The 26815-nt window shown below is 46.2% G+C and overlaps 1 protein-coding gene across 1 annotated transcript; it reads left to right on the forward strand.

The window, feature by feature from the left end:
- Positions 1-1465: 1465 nt before the first annotated feature.
- Positions 1466-26587, forward strand: LOC138671398 (oocyte zinc finger protein XlCOF19-like). The gene is made up of 6 exons (XM_069759540.1): positions 1466-1677; positions 9919-10086; positions 10170-10293; positions 10411-10508; positions 23938-23995; positions 26155-26587. Exons 3-6 carry the CDS (start codon positions 10209-10211, stop codon positions 26532-26534), a joined length of 621 nt encoding a protein of 206 aa, XP_069615641.1. The 5' UTR covers positions 1466-1677; positions 9919-10086; positions 10170-10208; the 3' UTR covers positions 26535-26587.
- Positions 26588-26815: the final 228 nt, after the last annotated feature.

Raw genomic sequence — 26815 nt, forward strand, 5'->3', positions numbered from 1 at the left:
CAGGAACCTAAGAGCTCAGCCTTACTGCTGTAGCCGGAAACCTAAGAGCTCAGCCTTACTGCTGTAGCCGGGAACCTAAGAGCTCAGCCTTACTGCTGTAGCCGGAAACCTAAGAGCTCAGCCTTACTGCTGCAGCCAGAAACCTAAGAGCTCAGCCTTATTGCTGTAGCCTGGAACCTAAGAGCTCAGCCTTATTCTTGGGCAGATCCAAATCTCTCACAAGATCGTTCAGTTGACTTTGTGTTATAAGATGTGGTTGAGTTGAGGTTGCCAGGGAATGTCAGGGTCGTGAGAGGAAGATGCTTCATGACACCAAGCGCTCTGTTCTTCCACGCGTGACGCGACTGAAAATGTTGTTGGTGCTTTTGAAACTGGCAGTTCTTCTGTATGTGGTATTGGGCATATAGAAGATGGAAGGTTTGGATACTGTAAAGTCCACTTCTTCTTCCTTAAAACTCCTTTCCTAATAGGGTGCACCATGCAGAAATAGCAATTAGTAGTGTGATTGGGTGGCTTTATCCAGATCATTGGGACCACTAAAGTCATAGACTGCTTCTTCCCATGAAACCACTGGGTGGGATGTAATGCACGTCTATTACATGTGCAGCTCAACTCTTGTCCTGATCTCCTATTCTGCAGCCATAAATACAGGTTGTAGGCTTTCCTTATCATGGTGGTCAGCTTTTAGACGCAAAAGTGACTTCTATGCAACTGGAGCAAAAAGTATCCTCTTCGTTAATGCAAGAACGAGGTATATCTGAAAAAAAAAAACTATAGAAACATGTCAATTTGCTAAGCAATCGTAAGCTGTATACCTTACACAGAGAGCATTTCTAACAGTAGGTGATGCCGCTGTAATTAGGATGACGTCACCGGAGCTGAGCTGATCGGTCGCCCTAAGATGGTAGAAGACTGAAGGCTCAATAGACTAAATAGATGATGTAATAGACGAGCTACTAACAATGCAATAATGAAAAAGAAATGATGAAGATGCAATGTTTCCGTAGTGATTACAACCTCCTCTGGATCGTGAAATTAGAGCCAATCAACAAATTTAAGAATCATTCGTTTTTAACACCACAATTTGGCTGAAGAACAGTGTTATTTATGTACATTAAATAGTTAATTGTGTAAACGCCGCAAAAAATCCGAATAACTGTTCTACGATTGGGCAGCTCTGGGTTTATCGGTGCATAACTGGGCAGATCTGGTATTCTGGAGGCTGGGTAAACTGGGATGGAAAGACACAAGACGCTGCTTTCATCCACTCCAATGCGGCGTCACAATGTCGCCGGTCCCAGCGGTGTCCGCACCCGGGAACAACCTCCGCAGAAGGGAATAGAGGACACATGTGCATTGTATCTGATTATGGGGGAGGATTCACTGTATAATACATTGGTCGAGGTCCTTTACTGATGATGGGGGAGGGATTACAGACCACAAAGGATGCTGGGGGTTGTAGTCCGGAGGGGCCAGGAAGCACTTTGCAAACAGACTGAGTAGAGTGGGGGCTGCAAATCTCATCATAAAAAAAACCTCCCCGGGAGACCAGAGAAGACGCAGTGACCACATTTCAGGATTCGTATTGTTTTCCTTCAGTGACATCCCCTTTAATAGCCCTCCGCCACCTGCAGAACCTCCCTGCGCAGCGTGAGGAGATCTATAGATCCCGGACGGGTAAGGTCCTTACATGTATCCATTTATCATTTTCAAAAACTGTAAAATTATCTGTAGACATAGTGTTACATGCACAGATGCGCCAGATTCCATCATTTGCTACATTTACGCTGAACTTTGACAAAATTGGTGCAAATAAAGGCGATGCAGCTCTTGCGGAATATCCGTTGTGCCCGACTGCATCTCTCTCCGGTGAGTAATCATCAGTTTGTGAGGAACTGCAAGTGCCAGACAGTGATGAAGCCGGACAACCGCGTATGCCCAGCAGGAAGCGTATAAGATGACGTGTGGCACCGGGCAAAAAAGTAAAAGTGGCCCCTAATTGCACTGCGGCACCATTCTAACGGGTATAAAAGTTCCCTATTCGCTAATCAGTGGTCGGACTGCAACTGTTCTAAAAGTTACCATCCGGTGATAACTTGTCTTCATTGAAGATCCCTTTAAGACTTTCCTGTATCTGCAGGGAAACGTGCGTGAAGCATTGTGTAAACTGGATTAGATCAGATGGCACTCACCTTCCCCGAGTCCAGGGCCGACTCTCCGCCACTGCAGACAGTCAGAGACCGGAGCACCAGGAGCCGAGGAAGAGGAGTACTATCGGATTTAATTAATTTTACACAGTTCTGGGAGAATAATGAAAGTGGACAGCCCCTTTAATGGAGAGTTAGTGTAACCTGTAGTAAAGGCTGACATCCCAACCATCATTCAGCCAAAAACGTGCACCTTCCCCCTCATCGATCACTCCCCTTTACTGTTTGCTGTGGGTCACCGATTCTGTACTACTGGTGCTAACAGATCCGATGAATCCAAACTAGTCATGCTTTGGACCAGATCACCGTGCCGCACTTCATGCCCCTGCTCTCATCTTCTGCTCTGCATTCAGTTTCATGTGTAAATATTCGCATGAGACTGATTTTAAAGAGTGAAAATGCATTTACAGGAGATACAGGTGTTTTGCAATCTCTGCTGGGAGATGTTTCAACAATATGGCCCCCCTAACTCCTGCCCTGATGTCTAAACTGCCTGATCCCTCAAACTAGGGAGAACCTTAGTCTGTCCCTTTTCCCTGAATTACCCAGGAAGGTGGAGACACCAGGGTATGCTCTTAACTTAACCCTTATCTGTTCTCTTCCCCACCCAGGGAGGTGAGGGGCTGAAGTGTATAGTTAAGTACTAACCAGACAGACAAGGGAAGATGGACAGGTATAAATTAAAACTACAATCATGCAAATACACTCACCAAACAACAAAGGTGAGGGATAGGTAGAACAAAATAGGAGAGGATGAGGATAAGCATGCAAACCAACTCCACGCAGCAGGTTCCAGAACAACTTTCCAAACACCCACTCCAAACCCGAATTACTCCTCCAACACCAAAACAAGCAGTAAGAACTATCACTGGCAAGATCAGAAGCAAGGAGGAGGGTTCTTATACCTGCTGGGAGTAACAAACTCAGATCAGCTTGTACTGCCCAAGACAGAGAACTCCATGAGTCCAATTTAGCAGCTTAACCCATGCAGCGCCAGAGAAAAAAAGCCAGAATTGCTAATAAGACGGTGAAGTCATTCTAACTACCGCAGGTATGTGTGTCACCAGATGCTACAATTGTCTGCCCCCCCTCTGTCACAGTATCCCTGTGACAAACTCACTTTTTCTCTAGTCACATTCCACGACAGCATAGGAGGTTGTCTGTTGTGAATTCTGTGGCTGAATTCACTCCTGTGGTCACAAGTGGTACTGCAGCTTCTGAGCTTCCTCCCTCAGGTGTTCCGGTGAGCTCGTTAACTGCTTCATTACTTAACTCCGCCTGATGCTGCTATCCTTGCTCCTTGTCAATGTTTCAGTGTTGGATCTGAGCTTCTCCTGATTGTTCCTGTGACCTGCTGCTCTGTATAGCTAAGTGCTTTTTGCTTTTTTGTTGCTTTTTTTCTGTCCAGCTTGTCTTTTGTTTTGCTGGAAGCTCTGAGACGCAAAGGGTGTACCGCCGTGCCGTTAGTTCGGCACGGTGGTTTTTTTTTTGCCCCCTTTGCGTGGTTTTGCTTTAGGGTTTTTTGTAGACTGCAAAGTTCGCTTTACTGTCCTCGCTCTGTCCTAGAATATCGGGCCCCACTTTGCTGAATCTATTTCATCCCTACGTTTTGTCTTTTCATCTTACTCACAGTCATTATATGTGGGGGGCTGCCTTTTCCTTTGGGGAATTTCTCTGGGGCAAGTCAGGCCTATTTTTCTATCTTCAGGCTAGCTAGTTTCTTAGGCTGTGCCGAGTTGCCTAGGTAGTTGTTAGGCGCAATCCACAGCCGCTTTTAGTTGTGTTTAGGATAGGATCAGGTGTGCAGTCTACAGAGTTTCCACGTCTCAGAGGTCGTTCTTGTATTTTTGGGTATTTGTCAGATCACTGTGTGCGCTCTGATCGCTAAGCACACTGTGTTTCTGGATTGCCTTCATAACACCTGTCATTAGCAAACATAACAGTTGTCTCCACACCCTAATGGGGGACAGGAAGCACAAGAGGTTAAAAGACCTTCCTACTCGCCAGTGTCTTTCCTGTCCCCATGGGGCATGGAGAAGTTATTAGGTATGCTGCACGGCCGTCGGCTGCAGTTTACCTTGTAATAATGTAGTCGGGCAGTGGTGGTTGTGGGCTTTCCTCCTCCGTACTGCTCCTGTCTCCCCGTTTGGTGGATTCTGGCACCTTCCTGGCTCACCTGCACTCCCGCTGGGGGTAAAGCATTCCAGTAATCCCCATGCCAGAGGCCTCTCTGAGCTCTCCGGTCTTTCCTCCTCCTGCGCGTGCTGTTCAGCGACCCGGAAGTGACATCATCAGAGGTCACATGTCACTTCCGGGCCTTGCGTTCCATGGTGTAAAGCATGAACTTCCGGTTTTGGCCCTCTGCGGCCTCTGGATTGCCAAACAGGGTGCAGAGCACACCGATGATAGAAGAGGCCTGCTCAGGACCCAGGGAGGAGGAGGGGAAACTTAAATTAGCGCTGAGGGCAGGGTTTATTTCTATATAAACCTGCCGGAAGACACCTCAAGGTAAGACTGATCCCTCAGTATGAATGGTGCTTCCTGCCCTGCTCCTGCAGAGCCCAGCACTGCCCCAGCCTCAGTAAGTCTGTGTGTTGGTGGGTCCTAGCCTAGGGTCTTATAGAGGAGTTTGTGAGTGCAGTGCGTAGCACTATTGGGTTAGAGGAGGAGTCAGTCTCCCAGTCTGTTCAGGATGAAATGTTTGGGGGACTAAATACAGGGAGACAGAATGGCTTCCCGGTGCATAAAAACATCCTGGATATCATTTCTCAAGAATCGGAGCTTCCAGAGAAACACCTGAGCTCCCCCTCAGAATTTAAGCATAGGTTTCCTTTGGAGGGTGACTCACCTAAATGGGATGTTCCTAAGGTGGATATACAAGTGGCGAGAGTAGCAAAAAACACTGTACTCCCCTTTGAGGATTCTTCACAGCTTAAGGATCCAATGGATAGAAAGATAGAAAGTCTGCCGAAAAAATCCTGGGAAACCTCCACCTCTGCACTAAAGTCCAACATAGCTTCCACTTGTGTTGCCAGATCCCTCTTCCAATAGCTGGATGAGTTGGAAAATCACATCTCTCAGGGTACCTCAAGAGGGGAATTGTTGTACTCTCTGCCTATACTGCAAAGGGCGACTGCCTTCCTGGCCAATGCATCCAAGGAATTGTATCGCTGCCAGGTACCTGCTTCAGAAACACATGGGCTACTTGCACATTGAACAAGTCTGTAGGACCATGTTCACACCACCAAGAAACTTGAAGACACAAAAGAGCACAGTGAGGTCAAAAATACCGTTGTAAAAAAAATCACAGTAATAAGCAAGTGCTAGTCAAAAGATGGAAAAAAAACAGGGTATTTAGTTAATAAATTTTTTTTGCAAAAAAATGTATACTAAGCTGCTTCACCAATCGTCAAGGTATACCCATATAGAGCAGTCCTACCTAATGTATATAATCCCTATCTGATGTATTTAAAAACCTGAGCATCTGTATAGTACCGGTATAAAGTATACAGGTACTATGCAGATGGGCAATCTCCCCAGTACCAGTGGACGAATGGGGAAGTGGCCACTATTCCTGACTCTTCTTGGCAATAAAAACCTTCAGGAGAGGCACGTATTATCATAAATCTAAAGAATCTCAATCAGTGCATTTCCTATTGCAGATTCAAGAAGGAATCTGTAAAATCAGCTATTCCCCTGATAGGTCCTCATTTCTTCATGGCAACCATCGACCTGAAGGTTGCTTACTTTCATGTGGAAATTCATCCTTGACACAGAAGGTATTTGAGGTTTGCTGTGCAGCAGAACCAGCAAATGAGGCAATATCAGTACAACGTGCTCCCCATTGGCATCTCCTCGGTGACAAGGGTCTTCTCCAGGATAATGGCAGAAGATGTGTCATGTATCCAGGGACAGGGCATCTGCATTGTGCCTTACCTGGACGATCTGCTACTCATAGGCCCTTCCGCTCAGATTCTCAGGAATCACGTGGCAAAATCTCTGGACATTCTGCAATCTCTGGGGTGGCTCCCAAACCTAAAGAAATCTCAGCTCCAGCCCTCCAAAATGAGAAGGTTACTGGGGGTCCTTCTAGAATCTAGGAAACAGATGTCCTTTTTACCAGAGGATCATCATCTGGCCATTATGGCAAAGATCTCAGATTTCAGGAAAAAAAAGTTATCTACCCTTCGGACAGCCATGTCTGTCCTAGGCTCTATGATAGCTTGTATTCATTCTGTCCTGGGCTCAGGCCCACTCCAGGGCTCTTCAAGCCCACGTTCTTGAGCACTGGAACGGGAACCCGAGCTCACTGAACAAAAGAGTGCAGACTCCAGGGTGTGTAAGGGCTTCCCTAGCCTGGGGGTTGAACTCAAAAACCTTCACAGAGGTGTGAGCTGGTCTCAATCTACTCTGGTTACGATTACATCCAGTGCCATCAAGAGAGGCTGGGGGACATAGTATCTCATACTCCGTTCCAGGGACACTGGAGTCAGAGGACAAGTTCCAGGTCCTCCAACTTCAGGGAGCCGAAGGCGGTGGAGGAAGCTCTTCTGGTAGCAAGCAGTCTGATCTCCGGACATCACGTCAGAGTATATTCAGACAACATGACTACAGTTGCACACCTCAAACATCAAGGGAGCAAGAGGTTCGACAGCCTAAAGGCCATTTCAAGCTGAATATTTTGTTGCGCCAAAAAACATCTTTTCTCCCTGACCGCTGTCCATTTAAAAGGGTACTCCAACCTTCAGGTGAATTTCCTGAGCCGCCAGGATATACAGGTGGGAGAATTGAGCCTGAACAAGGGAATTTTCAGGATGCTGGTAGACAGGTGGGGCCTACCAGAGATTGATTTACTCGCTTCAAGCCAAGATGCACGGGTAAAAGCCTATTTTTACCTAAACCCCAGTGGCAGGTCCATGGGAGTAGATGCCTTTGCTCAGAAGTGGAGCTTCCGGTTGGCATATGTGTTTCCTCCAATTCCAATGCTGGCAAAAACTCTTCAGAAGATTTGGGAGGATTGGGTGCCAACCATCTTAGTAGCTCCTGTATGGCCAAGGAGGAGCTGGTTCAATCTCATCGTCGAGCTCCAGACAGATAGATGGACCAGTTCATCTACCATTAGATGCCAACCTTCTGTTGCAGGGCCCTCTTTGTCACCCGAATCCTCAAAAGCTGAATCTAGCTGCCTGGTTACTGAAGCCCAGGTGTTGCTTGCTAGAGGGCTTTTGGTTTGGACTCACTAATTACTACTTTGCAAAAGTCCAGGAAACCAGTCACCAACGCTATTTATAATAATGTGTGGAAAGAATTTTCATCCTGGTGTCTTCCTAGTCTACTTGATCCCTTCCAAACAAATATTTCACAAATATTGGATTTTCTACAAAGAGGGCTACAATAGGCCTTAAACCCTGTACTCGGAAGTTTCAGGTTTCTGCCCTGAGCTCTGTATTCGATCAAGACTTAGATAACCATCTTTGGATTAAGAGGTTCATAATATCAACCCTTAGACTGCATCCCAGAAAACAGACTGTTGTCCCTTCTTGGGATCTAAATTTGGTGCTCAAAGGTCTCACACATCCACTGTTCGAGCCTCTGTCTTCCTGTACTCCTCAACTCCTCTCATGCAAAGCAGCCTTCCTTGTTGCCATAACTACAGCAAGACGTGTAGAAGAGTTACAAGCTTTATCCATAAGAGGACCTTACTTAATAATTACAGACAACTCTATAGTTCTCCATCTTGATCCATCCTTTCCTCCTAAAGTAGTATCTGATTTCCACTGGTCGCAGGACATCGTGCTCCCCATCTTTTGCCAAAATCCAGCAAATCCAAAGGAGGAGGAATTCCATACTCTCCATGTTTGGCGTACAATCTTGTACTACTTAGAACAAACCAGATCCTGGAGAGTTGACCAAAATTTATTTATACATCCATCAGGTCGAAATAAAGGAAAGAAAGTGGTGAAGATCACGAATTGGATCAAGAGAGCCATATCTGAAACATATCTGGCCCAGAACATGCACTCCCTGCCAGAGTCAGGGCTCATTCTACAAGGCCTACCTCAGTCTCCTAGGCTGAGAGAGCAGGCGCATCCACCAAACAGATCTGCAGGGCCGCAACATGGTCCTCACTCCATACCTTTACCAGACACTATAGGTTGGACAATAGGGATCTAGCCTTTGGCCGGAAAGTACTCCAGGCTGTTGTCCCCCCCCCTTCCCCAGTGCAGATTTGGTTGGTATTCCTACTATGCTGTCATGGAAGGTGACTAGAGAAAATAGAATTAGACCTACCGGTAATTTGGTTTCTAGGAACCTTATACAACAGCACTAATTCCCTCCCTGTTTTTCCTGGACAATTTCTAAAGGTACCTTCACACATAACGATTTCTTTTCTTTTTGTGACGTAGCAACGATATCGTTAACAAAATCGTTATGCGTGACAGCGACCAACGATCAGGCCCCTGCTGGGAGATCGTTGGTCGCTGGGAGTGATCAGGACCTTTTTTTTGGTCGCTGATCACCCGCTGCCATCGCTGAATCGGCGTGGGTGACGCCGATCCAGCAATGTGTTCACTGGTAATCAGGGTAAATATCAGGTTACTAAGCGCAGGGCCGCGCTTAGTAACCTGATATTTACCCTGGTTACCATTGTAAAAGTTAAAAAAAACCAAAAAAAAAACAGTACATACTCACATTCCGTTGTCTTTCACGTCCCCCGGCGTCAGCTTCCCACACTGACTGTCAGCGCCGGCCGGCCGTAAAGCAGAGCACGGCGGTGACGTCACCGCTGTGCTCTGCTTCACGGCCGGCCGGCGCTGACACAGTTAGTGCAGGAAGCTGACGCCCAGGGACGTGACAGACAACGGAATATGAGTATGTACTATTTTTTTTTTTTACTTTTACAATGGTAACCAGGGTAAATATCAGGTTACTAAGCGTGGCCCTGCGCTTAGTAACCCGATATTTACCCTGGTTACCCGGGGACTTCGGCATCGTTGAAGACAGTTTCAACGATGCCGAAGTCGTTGGTCGCTGGAGAGAGCTGTCTGTGTGACAGCTCCCCAGCGACCACACAACGACTTACCAACGATCACGGCCAGGTCGTATCGCTGGTCGTGATCGTTGGTAAGTCGTTTAGTGTAACGGTACCTTAAGACTCTAAAGGTAACCGGTGCTATGGTGTTAGTTATGTCACTGGCAAGTAGGAGGTGGGAAGGGCTTTTAACCTCTTGTGCTTCCTGTCCTCCATTAGGGTGTGGAGACAACCTCCTATGCTGTCGTGGAAGGTTCCTGGAAACCGAGTAGGTCTCCATTGTATTTTTCACATCATTTGATCAACATACAAGTGGGTGTACTGTAAGTCCCCTGCATTATCCCATTGTTTGCTTTAATTAGTTCTTAGTCATTCACAATTTGTAAAACATTCACGTCATGTAAGAAGTCCTCCGTCGTCTTTGTTATCCCTCATCTTCTGGACTCTCACAGCTAAAGTTTTCTTCATAAGATGATGGTCCATTCCATCAATGACCCTCTGAGGATTGAGCAGGATAGAAGCGACATGGTTGGTCAGATATTAGACCTCACCCTGGAGATAATCTACTGGATCATCGGAGAACTTCATATCACATCGCTAGGAATAAATCAGGGAAATGACAGGAAAGGTGAAGGATCCTTAGAATAGATGTATTGATTGGCGTCTCCTCATACACAGGATCACACAGTAGTGAAGACATCATCTGGGGAGTGTGTGACCCCCCGTGTATCAGGAGGGCGGAGCAGGACCCCGAGTGACATCACGGAGCCTCCACCTCATTCACTGATACATGAGCAGGAGATCCTAGAACTGACCAATAGGATCACTGAGCTGCTGAGCGGAGAGGTGAGCGCTGCCGGGAATGCTGGGACATTATATAATGACGCCGGGGGAGGGGTCTGCTAATGACGGGTCATTGTGTGTGTCAGGTTCCTATAAGGTGTCAGGACGTCACCATCTATTTCTCCATGGAGGAGTGGGAGTATATAGAAGGACACAAGGATCTATACAAGGACGTCATGATGGAGGATCACCAGCCACTCACATATCCGGGTAAGAGGAGACTGTACTTATTATAGAGGAGAGGCCGGGTCTGAGGTCACCTAGACTCCCCATCATCTGATCATCACATGTAGACGATGTATTCAGTCCTGTGTATATTTCCTATAGATGGGTCCAGTCCGAGAAATCCTCCAGAGAGAAGTCCCAGTCCTCTATATTCCCAGGAATGTCCAGAGGAGAAGCAGAATGTCCTCCTGGATCATCAGGTAAATGGAGATGAGATTTCTGGAAATCATCTATAAACAGATGTAATGAAGCTTTCTACTAACTTTCTACAGCAGTGGAATGTAGCCAAGTAGCGGCTACAAATTGTTAGCTTCTGGTTTCATAAAAGATTAAGTTAAATTTCCTCCACTTTGGACATCTACTTGGCCAGTGATATTCAGTGAGCATGAATGTTGAGTTCTGCTATGTATATGTAAATATCAGCACAATGCCAATCATCTGCTTCTAAGGTTGGAATAATACTGTCTTGTATTGTTGGCTGTGTTCACATTTTGTTTCTGCCATACATTTGTAACTTTGTTGTGCCTTCCATCTAAAGTCCTTAAAATTTGTGAATGAGACAGAACTTCCATTACAAGGAGGCAGATGGAGTCACTTTGTACTCTGTCTGGCCTCTATTCTGAAATTGTCTGATAATTTAGGGAGTGTAAGATTGTAGTAGCATCGCACGCAGTGAAGAGGCAGTGACCCACAAAGTTCAAACACAAAAGTCTCTTGTTTCTTCACAGCATTAAAGTCCAATTAACATAAATGCATATAACTTCAGTGTATATTATCAGTATTCAGTTTACACCCGTTCATAGCAATGCAAATCATATGGCTTTAGATTGTGGTCCCTAAACAGGCCAGACTTCACTCGTCCAGTTTCCCTGGGTGACCGCACGCCATATTACAGTCTCCATACGTCTCCATACACACAGTCTCAAATGTTGCAGACACTACACATGCCAGCCCTCCTCTGACTAGTTCTCGTGGGTGTCTTGCACCGCTGTATCACAGACTCTTTACTCACACAGCCGTACACAGCCCAGGATATCCTCCGGATAGCAGCCGGGCACCATATCCACCTGTTTGCAATCGTTACACATGCTAGTCCTCTTTCGGACACAGGACATCCGCCTCCGGGCACAGGACTGTCCACATCCGACTCCTTCGTGCACAGGACATCCACCTCCGGGCACAGGACTGTCCACATCTGAGACCAGTACCATGGACGACTTGCATCACTGTATATGCTGCGGGTGCCAGGCTATTCAGCTCCCCTGGGTGCTTGCTCCGCTTGCCTGTGCCTCCATGCACTTAGCCAGCACTCTGCAGGCCTCTGCTCTGCACAGCAGCACACACCAGACTGACACTGATGTGCACCTCGAACACCTGACACCTCCATATCCCTTACTGCAGGGCTTTTAAACACACACAAACCTGTGGCCTTCAGCCACATGGAAAACCCGAACCGGAAATCCGTGACTCTCATGCACACCTATTGACTTCATCCGTCTGCATGCACAACCTGGGGAGAGCAAACAGCGCCCCCTAGCTGTAACAGAGGCCACAGCCTCACAGGAGGCACAGCATAACATGCTTTTTTATCCAGCTAAAAATATGGACGATGCCAGTATGGAGGTGGAACGCCCGCCAGGGCCTAGGGGTACTCGGTACCGGGTCCGGTCATTATTAAAGGGGAGGTCACGGTGGCAGCAACCCGGTCCGTGGCCCTGGGTGTCCAAGTAAAAGGGATAGTCTTTAAAGGGATTTGTAAAGTGGTAAAAGTTTGTGACCCCACCTGTGGTACTCGGTCAGGGGCGACTGACGCTGCTTAACCCCTTCCCGACCTGTCACACAGCGTATGCGTCATGAAAGTCGGTGCCAATCCGACCTGTGATGCATATGCTGTGTCACAGAATGATCGCGTCCCTGCAGATCGGGTGAAAGGATTAACTCCAATTTCACCCGATCTGCAGGGACAGGGGGAGTGGTACTTTAGCCCTGGGGGTGGCTTTGCCCCCACGTGGCTACGATCGCTCTGATTGGCTGTTGAAAGTGCAACAGCCAATCAGAGCAATTTGTAATATTTCACCTATGAAAAGTGGTGAAATATTACAATCCAGCCATGGCCGATGCAGCAATATCATCGGCCATGGCTGGAAACACTCATCTGCCCCCCCACCGCCACCGATCTCCTCCCCAGTCCTCCGTTCTGTGGTCTGCTCCCCTCCGTCCTCCTGTCCGCTCCCCCCATCCTCTTGTCCGCTCCCCCCATGCTCCAATCCAAACCCCCTGTGCTCCGATCCAACCCCCCTGTGCTCCGATCCACCCCGTGCTCCGATCCACCCCCCAGTGCTCCGATCCACCCCCCCGTGCTCCGACGATCCACCCCTCCTCGTGGTCCAATCCACCCCACATGCTCCCCCCACCTCCTCATACTTACCGAGCCTCCCGGTGTCCGTCCGTCTTCTCCATGGTCGTTGCCAACTTCTAAAATGGCGGGCGCATGCGCAGTGCGCCCACCGAATCTGCCAGCCGGCTAATTTGTTCCAGGTACATTTTGATCACTGTGATAAAACCTATCACAGTGATCAAAATAAAAAAAATAGTAAATGAACACCCCCTTTATCACCCCCATAGGTAGGGACAATAATAAAATAAAGAAAATATATATATATTTTCTTTTTCCACTAGGGTTAGGGTTAAAACTAGGGTTAGAACTAGGGTTAGGTTTAGGGCTAGGGTTTCGGTATGTGCACACGTATTCTTGTCCTCTGCGACTTTTTCCGCAGCGGATTTGACAAATCCGCAGTGCAAAACCGCTGCGGATTTTTCGCAGATGTACCGCAGTTTTTCTGCGGATTTCACTGCAGTTTTACAACTGTGGTTTGCTATTGGAGCAGTTGTAAAACCGCTGCGGAATCCGCAGAAATAAGTGACATGATGCGGAATGTAAACCGTTGCGTTTCCGCGCAGTTTTTTTCCGCAGCATGCGCACAGCGTTTTTTGTTTCCCATAGGTTTACATTGAACTGTAAACTCATGGGAAACTGCTGCGGGCCCTGTTATGAAAGGTAATTCAGTACCACAATGAACATAGAGGTCAGCGCACATACAGTGACCTGGCAATAACCCAAAAAACAAGAACGAGCTCTGAGACGTGGGAACTCTGTTGACCGCAATTCCTAATCCTCTCCAACCACACTAAAGGCAGCCGTGGATTGCGCCTGACGCTCCCTATGCAACTCGGCACGGCCTGAGAAACTAGCTAGCCTGAAGATAGAAAATAAGCCTACCTTGCCTCAGAGAAATACCCCAAAGGAAAAGGCAGCCCCCACATATAATGACTGTGAGTTAAGATGAAAAGACAAACGTAGAGATGAAATAGATTTAGCAAAGTGAGGCCCAACTTTCTGAACAGAGCGAGTATAGGAAAGGTAACTTTGCGGTCAACACAAAACCCTACAAAGACCACGCAAAGGGGGCAAAAAGACCCTCCGTACCGAACTAACGGCACGGAGGTACACCCTCTGCGTCCCAGAGCTTCCAGCAAGCAGAAAAAAACAAATTGACAAGCTGGACAGAAAAAAACAGCAAACAAATAGCAAAGAGGAACTTAGCTATGCAGAGCAGCAGGCCACAGGAACGATCCAGGAGGAAACAGGTCCAATACTAGAACATTGACTGGAGGCCAGGATCAAAGCACTAGGTGGAGTCAAATAGAGCAGCACCTAACGACTTCACCACATCACCTGAGGAAGGAAACTCAGAAGCCGCAGTACCACTTTCCTCCACCAACGTAAGCTCACAGAGAGAACCAGCCGAAGTACCACTTGTGACCACAGGAGGGAGCTCTGCCACAGAATTCACAACAGTACCCCCCCCCCCTTGAGGAGGGGTCACCGAACCCTCACCAGAGCTCCCAGGACGACCAGGATGAGCCATATGAAAGGCACGAACAAGATCGGGAGCATGGACATCAGAGGCAAAGACCCAGGAATTATCTTCCTGAGCATAACCCTTCCACTTAACCAGATACTGGAGTTTCCGCCTTGAAACACGAGAATCCAAAATCTTCTCCACAATATACTCCAACTCCCCCTCCACCAAAACCGGGGCAGGAGGATCAACAGATGGAACCATAGGTGCCACGTATCTCCGCAGCAATGACCTATGGAATACGTTATGTATGGAAAAAGAATCTGGAAGGATCAGACGAAAAGACACAGGATTAAGAACCTCAGAAATCCTATACGGACCAATAAAACGAGGTTTAAACTTAGGAGAGGAAACCTTCATAGGAATATGACGAGAAGATAACCAAACCAAGTCCCCATCCCGAAGTCGGGGACCCACACTGCGTCTGCGATTAGCGAAACGTTGAGCCTTCTCCTGGGACAAAGTCAAATTGTCCACTACATGAGTCCAAATCTGCTGCAACCTGTCCACCACAGTATCCACAACAGGACAGTCCGAAGACTCAACCTGTCCTGAAGAGAAACGAGGATGGAACCCAGAGTTGCAGAAAAACGGTGAAACCAAGGTAGCCGAGCTGGCCCGATTATTAAGGGCGAACTCAGCCAAAGGCAAAAATGACACCCAGTCATCCTGATCAGCAGAAACAAAGCATCTCAGATATGTTTCCAAGGTCTGATTGGTTCGTTCGGTCTGGCCATTAGTCTGAGGATGGAAAGCCGAGGAAAAAGACAAGTCAATGCCCATCCTACCACAAAAGGCTCGCCAAAACCTCGAAACAAACTGGGAACCTCTGTCAGAAACGATATTCTCTGGAATGCCATGTAAACGAACCACATGCTGGAAAAACAATGACACCAAATCAGAGGAGGAAGGCAATTTAGGCAAGGGTACCAAATGGACCATCTTAGAGAAGCGATCACAGACCACCCAAATGACTGACATCTTTTGAGAGACGGGAAGATCTGAAATGAAATCCATAGAGATATGTGTCCAAGGCCTCTTCGGGACCGGCAAAGGCAAAAGCAACCCACTGGCACGAGAACAGCAGGGCTTAGCCCGAGCACAAATCCCACAGGACTGCACAAAAATACGCACATCCCGCGACAGAGATGGCCACCAAAAGGATCTAGCCACTAACTCTCTGGTACCAAAGATTCCAGGATGACCAGCCAACACCGAACAATGAACCTCAGAGACAACTTTATTCGTCCACCTATCAGGGACAAACAGTTTCTCCGCTGGGCAACGATCAGGTTTATTAGCCTGAAATTTTTGCAGCACCCGCCGCAAATCAGGGGAGATGGCAGACACAATTACTCCCTCTTTGAGGATACCCGCCGGCTCAGATACACCCGGAGAGTCGGGCACAAAACTCCTAGACAGAGCATCCGCCTTCACATTTTTAGAGCCCGGAAGGTATGAAATCACAAAGTCAAAACGGGCAAAAAACAACGACCAACGAGCTTGTCTAGGATTCAACCGCTTGGCGGACTCGAGATAAGTCAAGTTCTTATGATCAGTCAAGACCACCACGCGATGCTTAGCTCCTTCAAGCCAATGACGCCACTCCTCGAATGCCCACTTCATGGCCAGCAACTCTCGATTGCCCACATCATAATTTCGCTCAGCAGGCGAAAACTTCCTGGAAAAGAAGGCGCATGGTTTCATCACCGAGCAATCAGAACTTCTCTGCGACAAAACAGCCCCTGCTCCAATCTCAGAAGCATCAACCTCGACCTGGAACGGAAGCGAAACATCTGGTTGACACAACACAGGGGCAGAAGAAAAACGACGCTTCAACTCTTGAAAAGCTTCCACCGCAGCAGAAGACCAATTGACCAAATCAGCACCTTTCTTGGTCAAATCGGTCAATGGTTTAGCAATACTAGAAAAATTGCAGATGAAGCGACGATAAAAATTAGCAAAACCCAGGAACTTTTGCAGACTTTTCAGAGATGTCGGCTGAGTCCAATTATGGATGGCTTGGACCTTAACAGGGTCCATCTCGATAGTAGAAGGAGAAAAGATGAACCCCAAAAATGAAACCTTCTGAACACCAAAGAGACACTTTGATCCCTTCACAAACAAAGAATTAGCACGCAGGACCTGAAACACCGTTCTGACCTGCTTCACATGAGACTCCCAATCATCCGAGAAGATCAAAATGTCATCCAAGTACACAATCAGGAATTTATCCAGGTACTCTCGGAAGATGTCATGCATAAAGGACTGAAACACTGATGGAGCATTGGCAAGTCCGAATGGCATTACTAGATACTCAAAATGGCCCTCGGGCGTATTAAATGCAGTTTTCCACTCATCGCCTCGCTTAATACGCACAAGATTATACGCACCACGAAGATCTATCTTGGTGAACCAACTAGCCCCCTTAATCCGAGCAAACAAATCAGATAACAATGGCAAGGGGTACTGAAATTTAACCGTGATCTTATTTAGAAGGCGGTAATCTATACAAGGTCTCAGTGAACCATCCTTCTTGGCTACAAAAAAGAACCCTGCTCCTAATGGCGACGATGACGGGCGAATATGCCCCTTCTCCAAAGACTCCTTCACATAACTCCGCATAGCGGCGTGCTCAGGCACAGATAAATTAAACAGTCAACCTTTTGGGAATTTACTACCAGGAATCAAATCGATAGCACAATCACAATCCCTATGCGGAGGTAGGGTATTGGACTTGGGCTCATCAAATAAATCCCGGTAATCAGACAAGAACTCAGGAACCTCAGAAGGGGTGGATGACGAAATAGTCAGAAATGGGACATCACCATGTACCCCCTGACAACCCCAGCTGCACACAGACATGGATTTCCAATCTAATACTGGATTATGGGCTTGTAGCCATGGCAACCCCAACACGACCACATCATGCAGATTATGCAACACCAGAAAGCGAATAACTTCCTGATGTGCAGGAGCCATGCACATGGTCAGCTGGGTCCAGTACTGAGGTTTATTCTTGGCCAAAGGCGTAGCATCAATTCCTCTCAATGGAATAGGACACTGCAAGGGCTCCAAGAAAAACCCACAACGCCTAGCATACTCCAAGTCCATCAAATTCAGAGCAGCGCCTGAGTCCACAAATGCCATGACCAGAATACGATGACAAAGAGCAGATCAAGGTAACAGACAGAAGAAATTTTGACTGTACCGTACCAATGGTGGCAGACCTAGCGAACCGCTTAGTGCGCTTAGGACAATCAGAGATAGCATGAGTGGAATCACCACAGTAGAAACACAGCCCATTCAGACGTTTGTGTTCTTGCCGTTCAACTCTGGTCAAAGTCCTATCGCACTGCATAGGCTCAGGTTTAAGCTCAGGTAATACCGCCAAATGGTGCACAGATTTGCGCTCGCGCAAGCGTCGACCGATCTGAATGGCCTCAACCTACTGAGTGATCCTCAACCTACTGAACAGCCGCACAGCCAGCTCTTCCCTCTCCTAGTGTATCCTCACCCACCCCCTGCAGACTGTGAGCCCTCGCGGGCAGGGTCCTCCCTCCTTATGTACTCGTGTGCTTTGTTATCTGCTTATGTTTAATGTATTTGTCTATATTTGCCCCGTATTCACATGTAAAGCGCCATGGAATAAATGGCGCTATAAAAATGTATAATAATAATAATAATAATGGCCAAAGACATAGACTCATTCAGACCAGCAGGCATAGGAAATCCCACCATGACATCCTTAAGGGCTTCAGAGAGACCTTTTCTGAAAATAGCTGCGAGCGCACATTCATTCCACTGAGTGAGTACGGACCTCTTTCTAAATTTCTGACAATATACCTCTATTTCATCCTGACCCTGACACAGAGCCAGCAAATTCTTCTCTGCCTGATCCACAGAATTAGGCTCATCGTACAGCAATCCGAGCGCCAGGAAAAATGCATCGATATTACTTAATGCAGGATCTCCTGACGCAAGAGAAAATGCCCAGTCCTGAGGGTCGCCACGCAAAAAAGAAATAACGATCCTAACTGGTTGAACTGGGTCACCAGAGGAGCGAGGTTTCAAAGCCAGAAATAGTTTACAATTATTTTTGAAACTCAGAAATTTAGTTCTATCTCCAAAAAACAAATCAGGAATAGGAATTCTCGGTTCTAACATAGAATTCTGAACCACAAAGTTTTGAATACTTTGTACTCTTGCCGTGAGCTGATCCACACATGAAGACAGACCTTTAATGTCCATTGCTACACCTGTGTCCTGAACCACCCAAATGTCTAGGGGAAAAAAAAGGCAAAACACAGTGCAAAGAAAAAAAAATGGTCTCAGAACTTCTTTTTTCCCTCTATTGGGAATCATTAGTACTTTTGGCTTCCAGTACTGTTATGAAAGGTAATTCAGTACCACAATGGACATAGAGGTCAGCGCACATACAGTGACCTGGCAATAACCCAAAAAACAAGAACGAGCTCTGAGACGTGGGAACTCTGTTGACCGCAATTCCTAATCCTCTCCAACCACACTAAAGGCAGCCGTGGATTGCGCCTGACGCTCCCTATGCAACTCGGCACGGCCTGAGAAACTACCTAGCCTGAAGATAGAAAATAAGCCTACCTTGCCTCAGAGAAATACCCCAAAGGAAAAGGCAGCCCCCACATATAATGACTGTGAGTTAAGATGAAAAGACAAACGTAGAGATGAAATAGATTTAGCAAAGTGAGGCCCAACTTTCTGAACAGAGCGAGTATAGGAAAGGTAACTTTGCGGTCAACACAAAATCCTACAAAGACCACGCAAAGGGGGCAAAAAGACCCTCCGTACCGAACTAACGGCACGGAGGTACACCCTCTGCGTCCCAGAGCTTCCAGCAAGCAGAAAAAAACAAATTGACAAGCTGGACAGAAAAAAACAGCAAACAAATAGCAAAGAGGAACTTAGCTATGCAGAGCAGCAGGCCACAGGAACGATCCAGGAGGAAGCAGGTCCAATACTAGAACATTGACTGGAGGCCAGGATCAAAGCACTAGGTGGAGTTAAATAGAGCAGCACCTAACGACTTCACCACATCACCTGAGGAAGGAAACTCAGAAACCGCAGTACCACTTTCCTCCACCAACGGAAGCTCACAGAGAGAACCAGCCGAAGTACCACTTGTGACCACAGGAGGGAGCTCTGCCACAGAATTCACAACAGGGCCCGCAGCGTTTTCTGCAGAGTGTGCACATACCCTTAGAATTAGGCTATGTTCACACGGTGCGGATTTGGCTGCGGATTTGTAGCAGTTTTCCATCAGGTGTACAGTTCCATGTAAACCTATGGAAAACCAAATCCGCTGTGCCCATGGTGCGGAAAATACTGTGCGGAAACGCTGCGTGGTATTTTCCGCAGCATGTCAATTCTTTGTGCGGATTCCGCAGTGTTTTACACCTGTTCCTCAATAGGAATCCGCAAGTGAAATCCGCACAAAAAACACTGGAAATCCGCGGTAAATCCGCAGGTAAAATGCAGTGCCTTTTACCTGCGGATTTTACAAAAATGGTGTGGAAAAATCTCACACGAATCCGCAACATGGGCACATAGCCTTAGGGTTAGGGTTGGAAATAGGGTTAAGATTAGGCTTGTGGTTAGGGTTATGGTTAGGGGTGTGTTGGGGTTAGGGTTGTGGTTAGGGTTGGGATTAGGGTTAGGGTTGGGATTAGGGTTAGGATTAGGGTTAGGGTTGGGATTGGGTTACAGGTGTGTTAGGGTTAGGGTTGTGGTTAGGGGTGTGCTGGGGTTAGGGTTGTGATTAGGGTTATGGCTACAGTTGGGATTAGGGTTAGGGGTGTGTTGGGGTTAGTGTTGGAGTTAGAATTGAGGGGTTTCCACTGTTTAGGCACATCAGGGGTCTCCAAACGCAACATGGCGCCACCATTGATTCCAGCCAATCTTGCGTTCAAAAAGTCAAATGGTGCTCCCTCCCTTCCGAGCCCCGACGTGCGCCCAAACAGTGGTTTACCCCCACATATGGGGTACCAGCATACTCAGGACAAACCGGGCAACAACTATTGGTGTTCCAATTTGTCCTGTTACCCTTGTAAAAATTGCTAAAACATCATTTTTGAGGAAAGAAAAATTATTTTTTATTTTCACGGCCCTGCGCTGTAAAATTCTGTGAAGCACCTGGGGGTTCAAAGTGCTCACCACATATCTAGATAAGTTCCTTTGGGGGTCTAGTTTCCAAAATAGGGTCACTTGTGGGGGGTTTCTACTGTTTAGGCACATCAGGGGCTCTGCAAATGCAACGTGACGCCCATCAAAGTCTGTATTTTAAAACGTCACTACTTCCCTTCCGAGCCCCGACGTGTGTCCAAACAGTGTTTCCCCCCCACATATGGGGCATCAGCAAGGTCAGGACAAACTGGACAACAACTTTTGGGGTCCAATTTCTCCTGTTACTCTTGTGAAAATAAAAAATTGCGGGCTAAAAAATAATTTTTGAGGAAAGAAAAATGATTTTTTATTTTCACGGCTTTGCGTTATTAACTTCTGTGAAGCACTTGGGGGTTCAAAGTGCTCACCACATACCTAGATAAGTTCCTTGGGGGGGTCTAGTTTTCACAATGGGGTCATTTGTGGGGGGTTTCTACTGTTTAGGCACATCAGTGGCTCTGCAAACGTAACATGATGCCCGCAGACCATTCCATCAAAGTCTGCATTTCAAAAGTCACTACTTCCCTTCCGAACCCCGACATGTGCCCAAACAGTGGTTCCCCCCACATATGGGGTATCAGCGTACTCAGGACAAACTGGACAACAACTTTTGGGGTCCAATTTCTCCTGTTACTCTTGTGAAAATAAAAATTGCGGGCTAAAAAATAATTTTTGAGGAAAGAAAAATTATTTTTTATTTTCACGGCTCTGCGTTATAAACTTCTGTGAAGCACTTGGGGTTAAAAAGTGGTCACCGCACATCTAGATTAGTTCCATGAGAGGTCTAGTTTCCTTTTGGGGTCACATGTGGGGGAGCTCAAATGTTTAGGCACACAGGGGCTCTCCAAACGCGGCATGGTGTCCGCTAACGATTGGAGCTAATTTTTCATTCAAAAAGTCAAATGGCGCTCCTTCCCTTCCGAGCCCTGCCGTGTGCCCAAACAGTGGTTTACCCCCACATGTGAGGTATCACTGTACTCAGGAGAAATTGCCCAATAAATTTTAGGATCCATTTTATCCTGTTGCACATGTGGAAATGAACAAATTGAGGCTAAAAGAAATTTTTTGTGAAGAAAAAGTACTTTTTCATTTTTACGGATCAATTTGTGAAGCACTTGGGGGTTCAAAGTGCTCACTATGCATCTAGATAAGTTCTTTGGGGGGTTTAGTTTCCAAAATGGGGTCACTTGTGGGGGAGCTCTAATGTTTAGGCACACAGGGGCTCTCCAAATGTGACATGGTGTCCGCTAAAGATTGGAGCCAATTTTTCATTGAAGAAGTCAAATGGCGCTCCTTCCCTTCCAAGCCCTGTCGTGCGCCCCAACAGTGGTTCCCCCCACATATGGGGTATCGGCGTACTTGGGAGAAATTGTACAATAACTTTTGGGGTCCAGTTTCTCTTTTTACCCTTGGGAAAATAAAAAAAATTGTTGCTAAAAGATCATTTTTGTGACTAAAAAGTTAAATGTTCATTTTTTCCTTCCATGTTGCTTCTGCTGCTGTGAAGCACCTAAAGGGTTAATAAACTTCTTGAACGTGGTTTTGAGCACCTTGAGGGGTGCAGTTTTTAGAATAGTGTCACTTTTGGGTATTTTCAGCCATATAGACCCCTCAAATTGACTTCAAATGGGAGGTGGTCCCTTAAAAAAATGGTTTTGTAAATTTGGCTGTAAAAATGAGAAATCGCTGGTCAAATTTTAACCCTTATAACTTCCTAGCAAAAAAAATTTTTGTTTCCAAAATTGTGCTGATGTAAAGTAGATATGTGGGTAATGTTATTTATTAACTATTTTGTGTCACATAACTCTCTCGTTTAACAGAATAAAAATTCAAAATTTGAAAATTGCGAAATTTTCAAAATTGTAGCCAAATTTCCATTTTTTTCACAAATAAACGCAAAAATTATTGACCTAAATTTACCACTAACATGAAGCCCAATATGTCACAAAAAAACAATCTCAGAACCGCTAGGATCCGTTGAAGCGTTCCTGAGTTATTACCTCATAAAGGGACACCGGTCAGAATTGCAAAAAACGGCCAGGTCATTAAGGTCAAAATAGGCTGGGTCATGAAGGGGTTAAAGGGGTCCTCTGCAGCAAAGATGGTATCGCTTCCCACAGGCGAAGCTGGGTCCCCCAGGCTCCCTGTGTGTTTCGCTAGGATGGTGTGGTGCCAGAAATAAACGGAGGACAGAGAGTTGCAGTCTCTTTACCTGGTTTACTGAAAGTAGACAGTGTCAGTCCATGGTACTGGCAACAGGTATTGGTGTGGTCCGGTCGGCCTGGAGGCAATGATGGAACCCTCTCCCAGGTGAGGTTTTTAAGCCTTTCTTCTTGCGCTTTGATGCGAGCTCCCTTACATGGTCCTCTCTCTCCTGTCCTGGGACAGTACCCGTATGGTGGGGAAAGCAAGCCTTTCTACAGGGTCTCTATCATGACCCGGCTCTGTGAATTGCTGCACCTTCGAGTGTGAGTGCGGACAGACAACTTGGAGTCTTCTGCCCTCCAGTTCTGCTGTGGGACTTGAAGTACTACACAGCCATGGGCTCCCGGTGCCCGATTCCTGCGCTTCAGCTCAGAGGGTGCCCAATCACAGTTCCCCCCCAAACTCCTTTGTTCTCCTTTGCTTCTCCCCTTTGATATTTGCTGTCAATGCAACCTGTCTCATTCTCTTCTATCCTGGAGCTGCAGCATCACACGTGGCTGCACGGCTTCACTCTCTGCTCTCGCTCCTCTCTCCTCCACTGTCTGCTCTGGTTTCTCTGGACCAACTAACTAACTCCTCCTCCGGACCAGAATATCTATGTCTAGGGAAGCTCCCCTGAATCCGGGTTCAGATCTCCCCCTTCTGGTATGGATTCAGTATGTGTTGTATGTAGATGTACTACCTGTTAAAGGGAATCCTCCTTGCCTCCAGGCATGACATCACCCTCCCCGAAAGGAAGGCAACATCACTGTTACAATCGGTTACCTGGGGTGTTACATAGGCCAGACAGAGTACAAAGTCTCTCCATAGTGGATTCCATCAGAATCCCATTTTTAAGGGTGTCAGATGGAATATGTGGCAGAAACATAACGTGAACCCTGCCTAAGAGTCATTGACTTACAAGTTATGGTGATCGTCCTACTCGTTTACAACTCTCATCTAGGGTCTGATAATTAGATTTGGGCACCAAAATCATCTAGGAGTCATAATTCGTTTATTCAAAAGTCCGTTGAGCAGCTTTACAGTTTCAGTCTCCATCAGTAAAAATCTTCTTTAGCCTAAAAGTTGTGACATTGCTGAATAATCTAAGAACTGTTGTTATAAAACACAACTGCATCCCCCCGAGATTAAAAGATCAATGTAGTAAAGTATTTGGTCGGTTGGTGGTCCCATCCGATGGCCACTGGATGAGATCAAATTGGTGCATGACTTCTGGGGTTTTTGATAGTCACCTGGTAAGAAAATAATCTTATGTTCTTTCATTCTTTTTTTCTCCCATGTACTTAATGTGGGATCTTTGCAGGAAAATCAAGGTGAAATAACGAATGAACTCGAAAAATCCATATCAGGATTAATAAGTGGTAAGAGCCACGTTGATAAATCTTGCGTTTTCTTCTACCCTTTGATTTAACATACCGAGTTTACCTAAAATGTTCCATCTATTTTCCAATGGAGGAGACATCTATGGCATAAAAAATGCCGATATTTTTCTAAATTCATCCTGTGAGTTGGATCGGTTGACAACTGCACATTGTTTTACTACAAGGCTTGTGGAAATATTAAATTATATTTTAATAGGTCTACCAGAAAAAATGTCTTCCTCATGGTCATTTGTATTATTATTTTTGTTAATCCACTGGCATTCCATCATATTGCCTGTCACTAATACAATGAAACAAAATAGGGGTACACTGACGAAATCGTATTCAGTAATAATAAAAATTTAATAATATCCTCCATCCTGGGCCCCTTCCTGTAATATTATCTTCCTTTCTGGGCTTCTTCCTTTAATAATGTCCTCTGTCCTTAGCCCCTTCCTGTAATAATGTCTCCCATCCTGGGCTTTCCTGTATTAATATCCTCTGTCCTGGACTCCTTCCTGTAATAATGTCCCTTATGCTGCCCCCTTCCAGTAATAATGTCCTCTCTCTTGGGCGCCTTCCTATAAGAAATGCCCCTGGTCCTGGGACCGTTCCTGTAATAATGTCCCATGTTTTGTGCCCCTTACTGTAATAATATCCTCTGTTCTGGGCTCCTTTCTGTAATAATATCCCTCATGCTGCCTTCTTCCTATAACAATGTCCCTAGTCCTGGGCCCCTTCCTGTAATAGTGTCTTCTGTCCTAGGCCCCTTCCTGTAATAATGTCCCATGTTCTGGACCTCTTCCTGTAATAATGTCCATGGCTGCAGCGTCTCTAGAGTTGTTTCTCATCGGGAACATCTTTTGTCGGTGATTATATAGGAATCTAGCAGGTGTAGTGACACACAGGAGACAGAACAAGGGTTAACAGGTTTCTTTATAATAAACAATGGGAAAAGCAGGTGGGTAAAAATACAGATTCACGGTTAAAAGGGAAGAACAATAAAGAGCAATGGTTCAACTTATCAGTCTCTCTGGGTCCAGGAAGAAGGTGGCTGGAAGATCCCTTGGTGGCGCCGCAGGTGGCGCGAGATGTCTCCAATCAGGTCTCGTAGGTAAGAGATGCACAAGTCCTCTAGGTCCTTCACCACGTGGTCTCCTGATCTGGGTGCGAGATGCTGTACGTGGGCAACCACGCGGCACAGCGGGTGAAGCAAACAGTTCAGCAGTCAAGGCCTCAGGTGAGGCACACAGTTCAGCGGTCAAGGCCACAGGTGAAGCACACAGTTCAGCGGCCGCAGCCACAGGCACAGTCCAGCACTCAGCGTGCACCGCAGGAATATTACTGAACGGGGCCTCTACAAGGGTCAGCAGCCCGATGTCGTGAACTCCGTCTCGGTCACAATGCGGTGCAAGAGTCTCTCTGAGCTGTGCAGGGTTAGTCTGGAAAGGATTGCTCACCGGGTAAAGCGGCCCGGATAGCTGGTGTGGGTCAGTCGAGAGGAAGTCAACCATCTCTGTCCTCACATGCCGATTCCCTGCCGAAAGTCCCATCTTTTCGTGCTCAGCTCTATTTAAGTCGGACACGCCCCCCTCTGTCAGGTGTCCTGGCCTGCTCTGGTCAGAAATCTCTTCCTTCAGGAATAATGCAAAAGAGACCATTAACCCGGTCCACCTCCTCTACAATTACACAGGAGCTCTCGGCAGCGGATCTTGATGATTTGTACAATCAGAGGCATAACTTTCCTCACTTCCTCAGACGACCATTAACAACCTCAGTGATAGCTTCCAAGGCTGGAAGTCCTGGGATTTCTGCTCGGACTTAATATTTTCGTAATTTGCAGATCTATAATTCGTCTCCTCCCAGTGATCTCCATCACTCCACGATTTTTAATTCTTCATGTTGCAATTTCAATGTTGAGGAGTGTCTTTATAAGTGACCTAATAGACATCATGCAGAGGAGGATTTCTAAATTTGTACATGAAACTGTAAATTCTATTTTCGATCACAGGACAAAGTACATGTATATTGATTGAACATCACTGATCAGTTTGTAGTATTCTATTCTGATATGTCTTACTGTTTTTTCCTTCACACAGAAATGATAAAATATCTATCAAAATTATTAAGATTTTGGCATCTTTTTTTATTTTTTTCAGATGAAAAACAGAGCAGAAGCTCCCATGGACACCTCTTTTTATCTCCTTCTATTGAAGTGGAAGATAATCAATCCCATATCGGGAAAAATAGCACTGGAAATAGACTGGGTAAAATTTTGGCATGTTTTGAATGTGGGAAATCCTTTAATCATAAGTCATATTTTAAGAAACATATAAGAACCCACACAGGGGAGAAGCCGTATTCATGTTCTGAATGTGGGAAATGCTTTATGGTTAAAGATCATCTGGAGACACATCAGAAAACTCACCAAGTAGAGAAGCCGTTTTCATGTTCTGAATGTGGGAAATGTTTTTATCACAAGTCATATTTTACTAAACATCAAAGAACTCACACAAAGGAGAAGCCGTTTTTGTGTTAATGTGAAAAATGTTTTACCCAGGTATTGGTTCTCATTAAACATCAGAGATGTCACTCAAGGGAGAAGAAATTTTCATGTTCCGAATGTGGAAAACCTTATGAAACCTGTTAAGAACTCACACAGAAGAGAAGCCGTTTTAATGTTTTGAATGGAAAGAATGCTTTATGGTTAAATATCATCTTGTGAGACATCCAGAAACACACATATTGGAGAAGTGTGTTTCATGTGTGCAATGTGCAAAAAGGCTATGGGCCCAATTCATTAGGACTAGAGGTTTGCAT

Source organism: Ranitomeya imitator, chromosome 3, assembly GCF_032444005.1.
Source record: "Ranitomeya imitator isolate aRanImi1 chromosome 3, aRanImi1.pri, whole genome shotgun sequence".
Classification (NCBI taxonomy): Eukaryota; Metazoa; Chordata; class Amphibia; order Anura; family Dendrobatidae; genus Ranitomeya; species Ranitomeya imitator.

Excerpts from the sequence above, each read along its gene's own strand:
- LOC138671398 (XM_069759540.1), top strand. The coding sequence starts at position 10,209 with ATGGAGGAGTGGGAGTATATAGAAGGACACAAGGATCTATACAAGGAC. Across the intron at positions 10,509-23,937 it reads ATGTCCTCCTGGATCATCAG|GAAAATCAAGGTGAAATAAC; the intron begins GTAAATGGAGAT and ends GGATCTTTGCAG. Across the intron at positions 23,996-26,154 it reads CATATCAGGATTAATAAGTG|ATGAAAAACAGAGCAGAAGC; the intron begins GTAAGAGCCACG and ends TATTTTTTTCAG.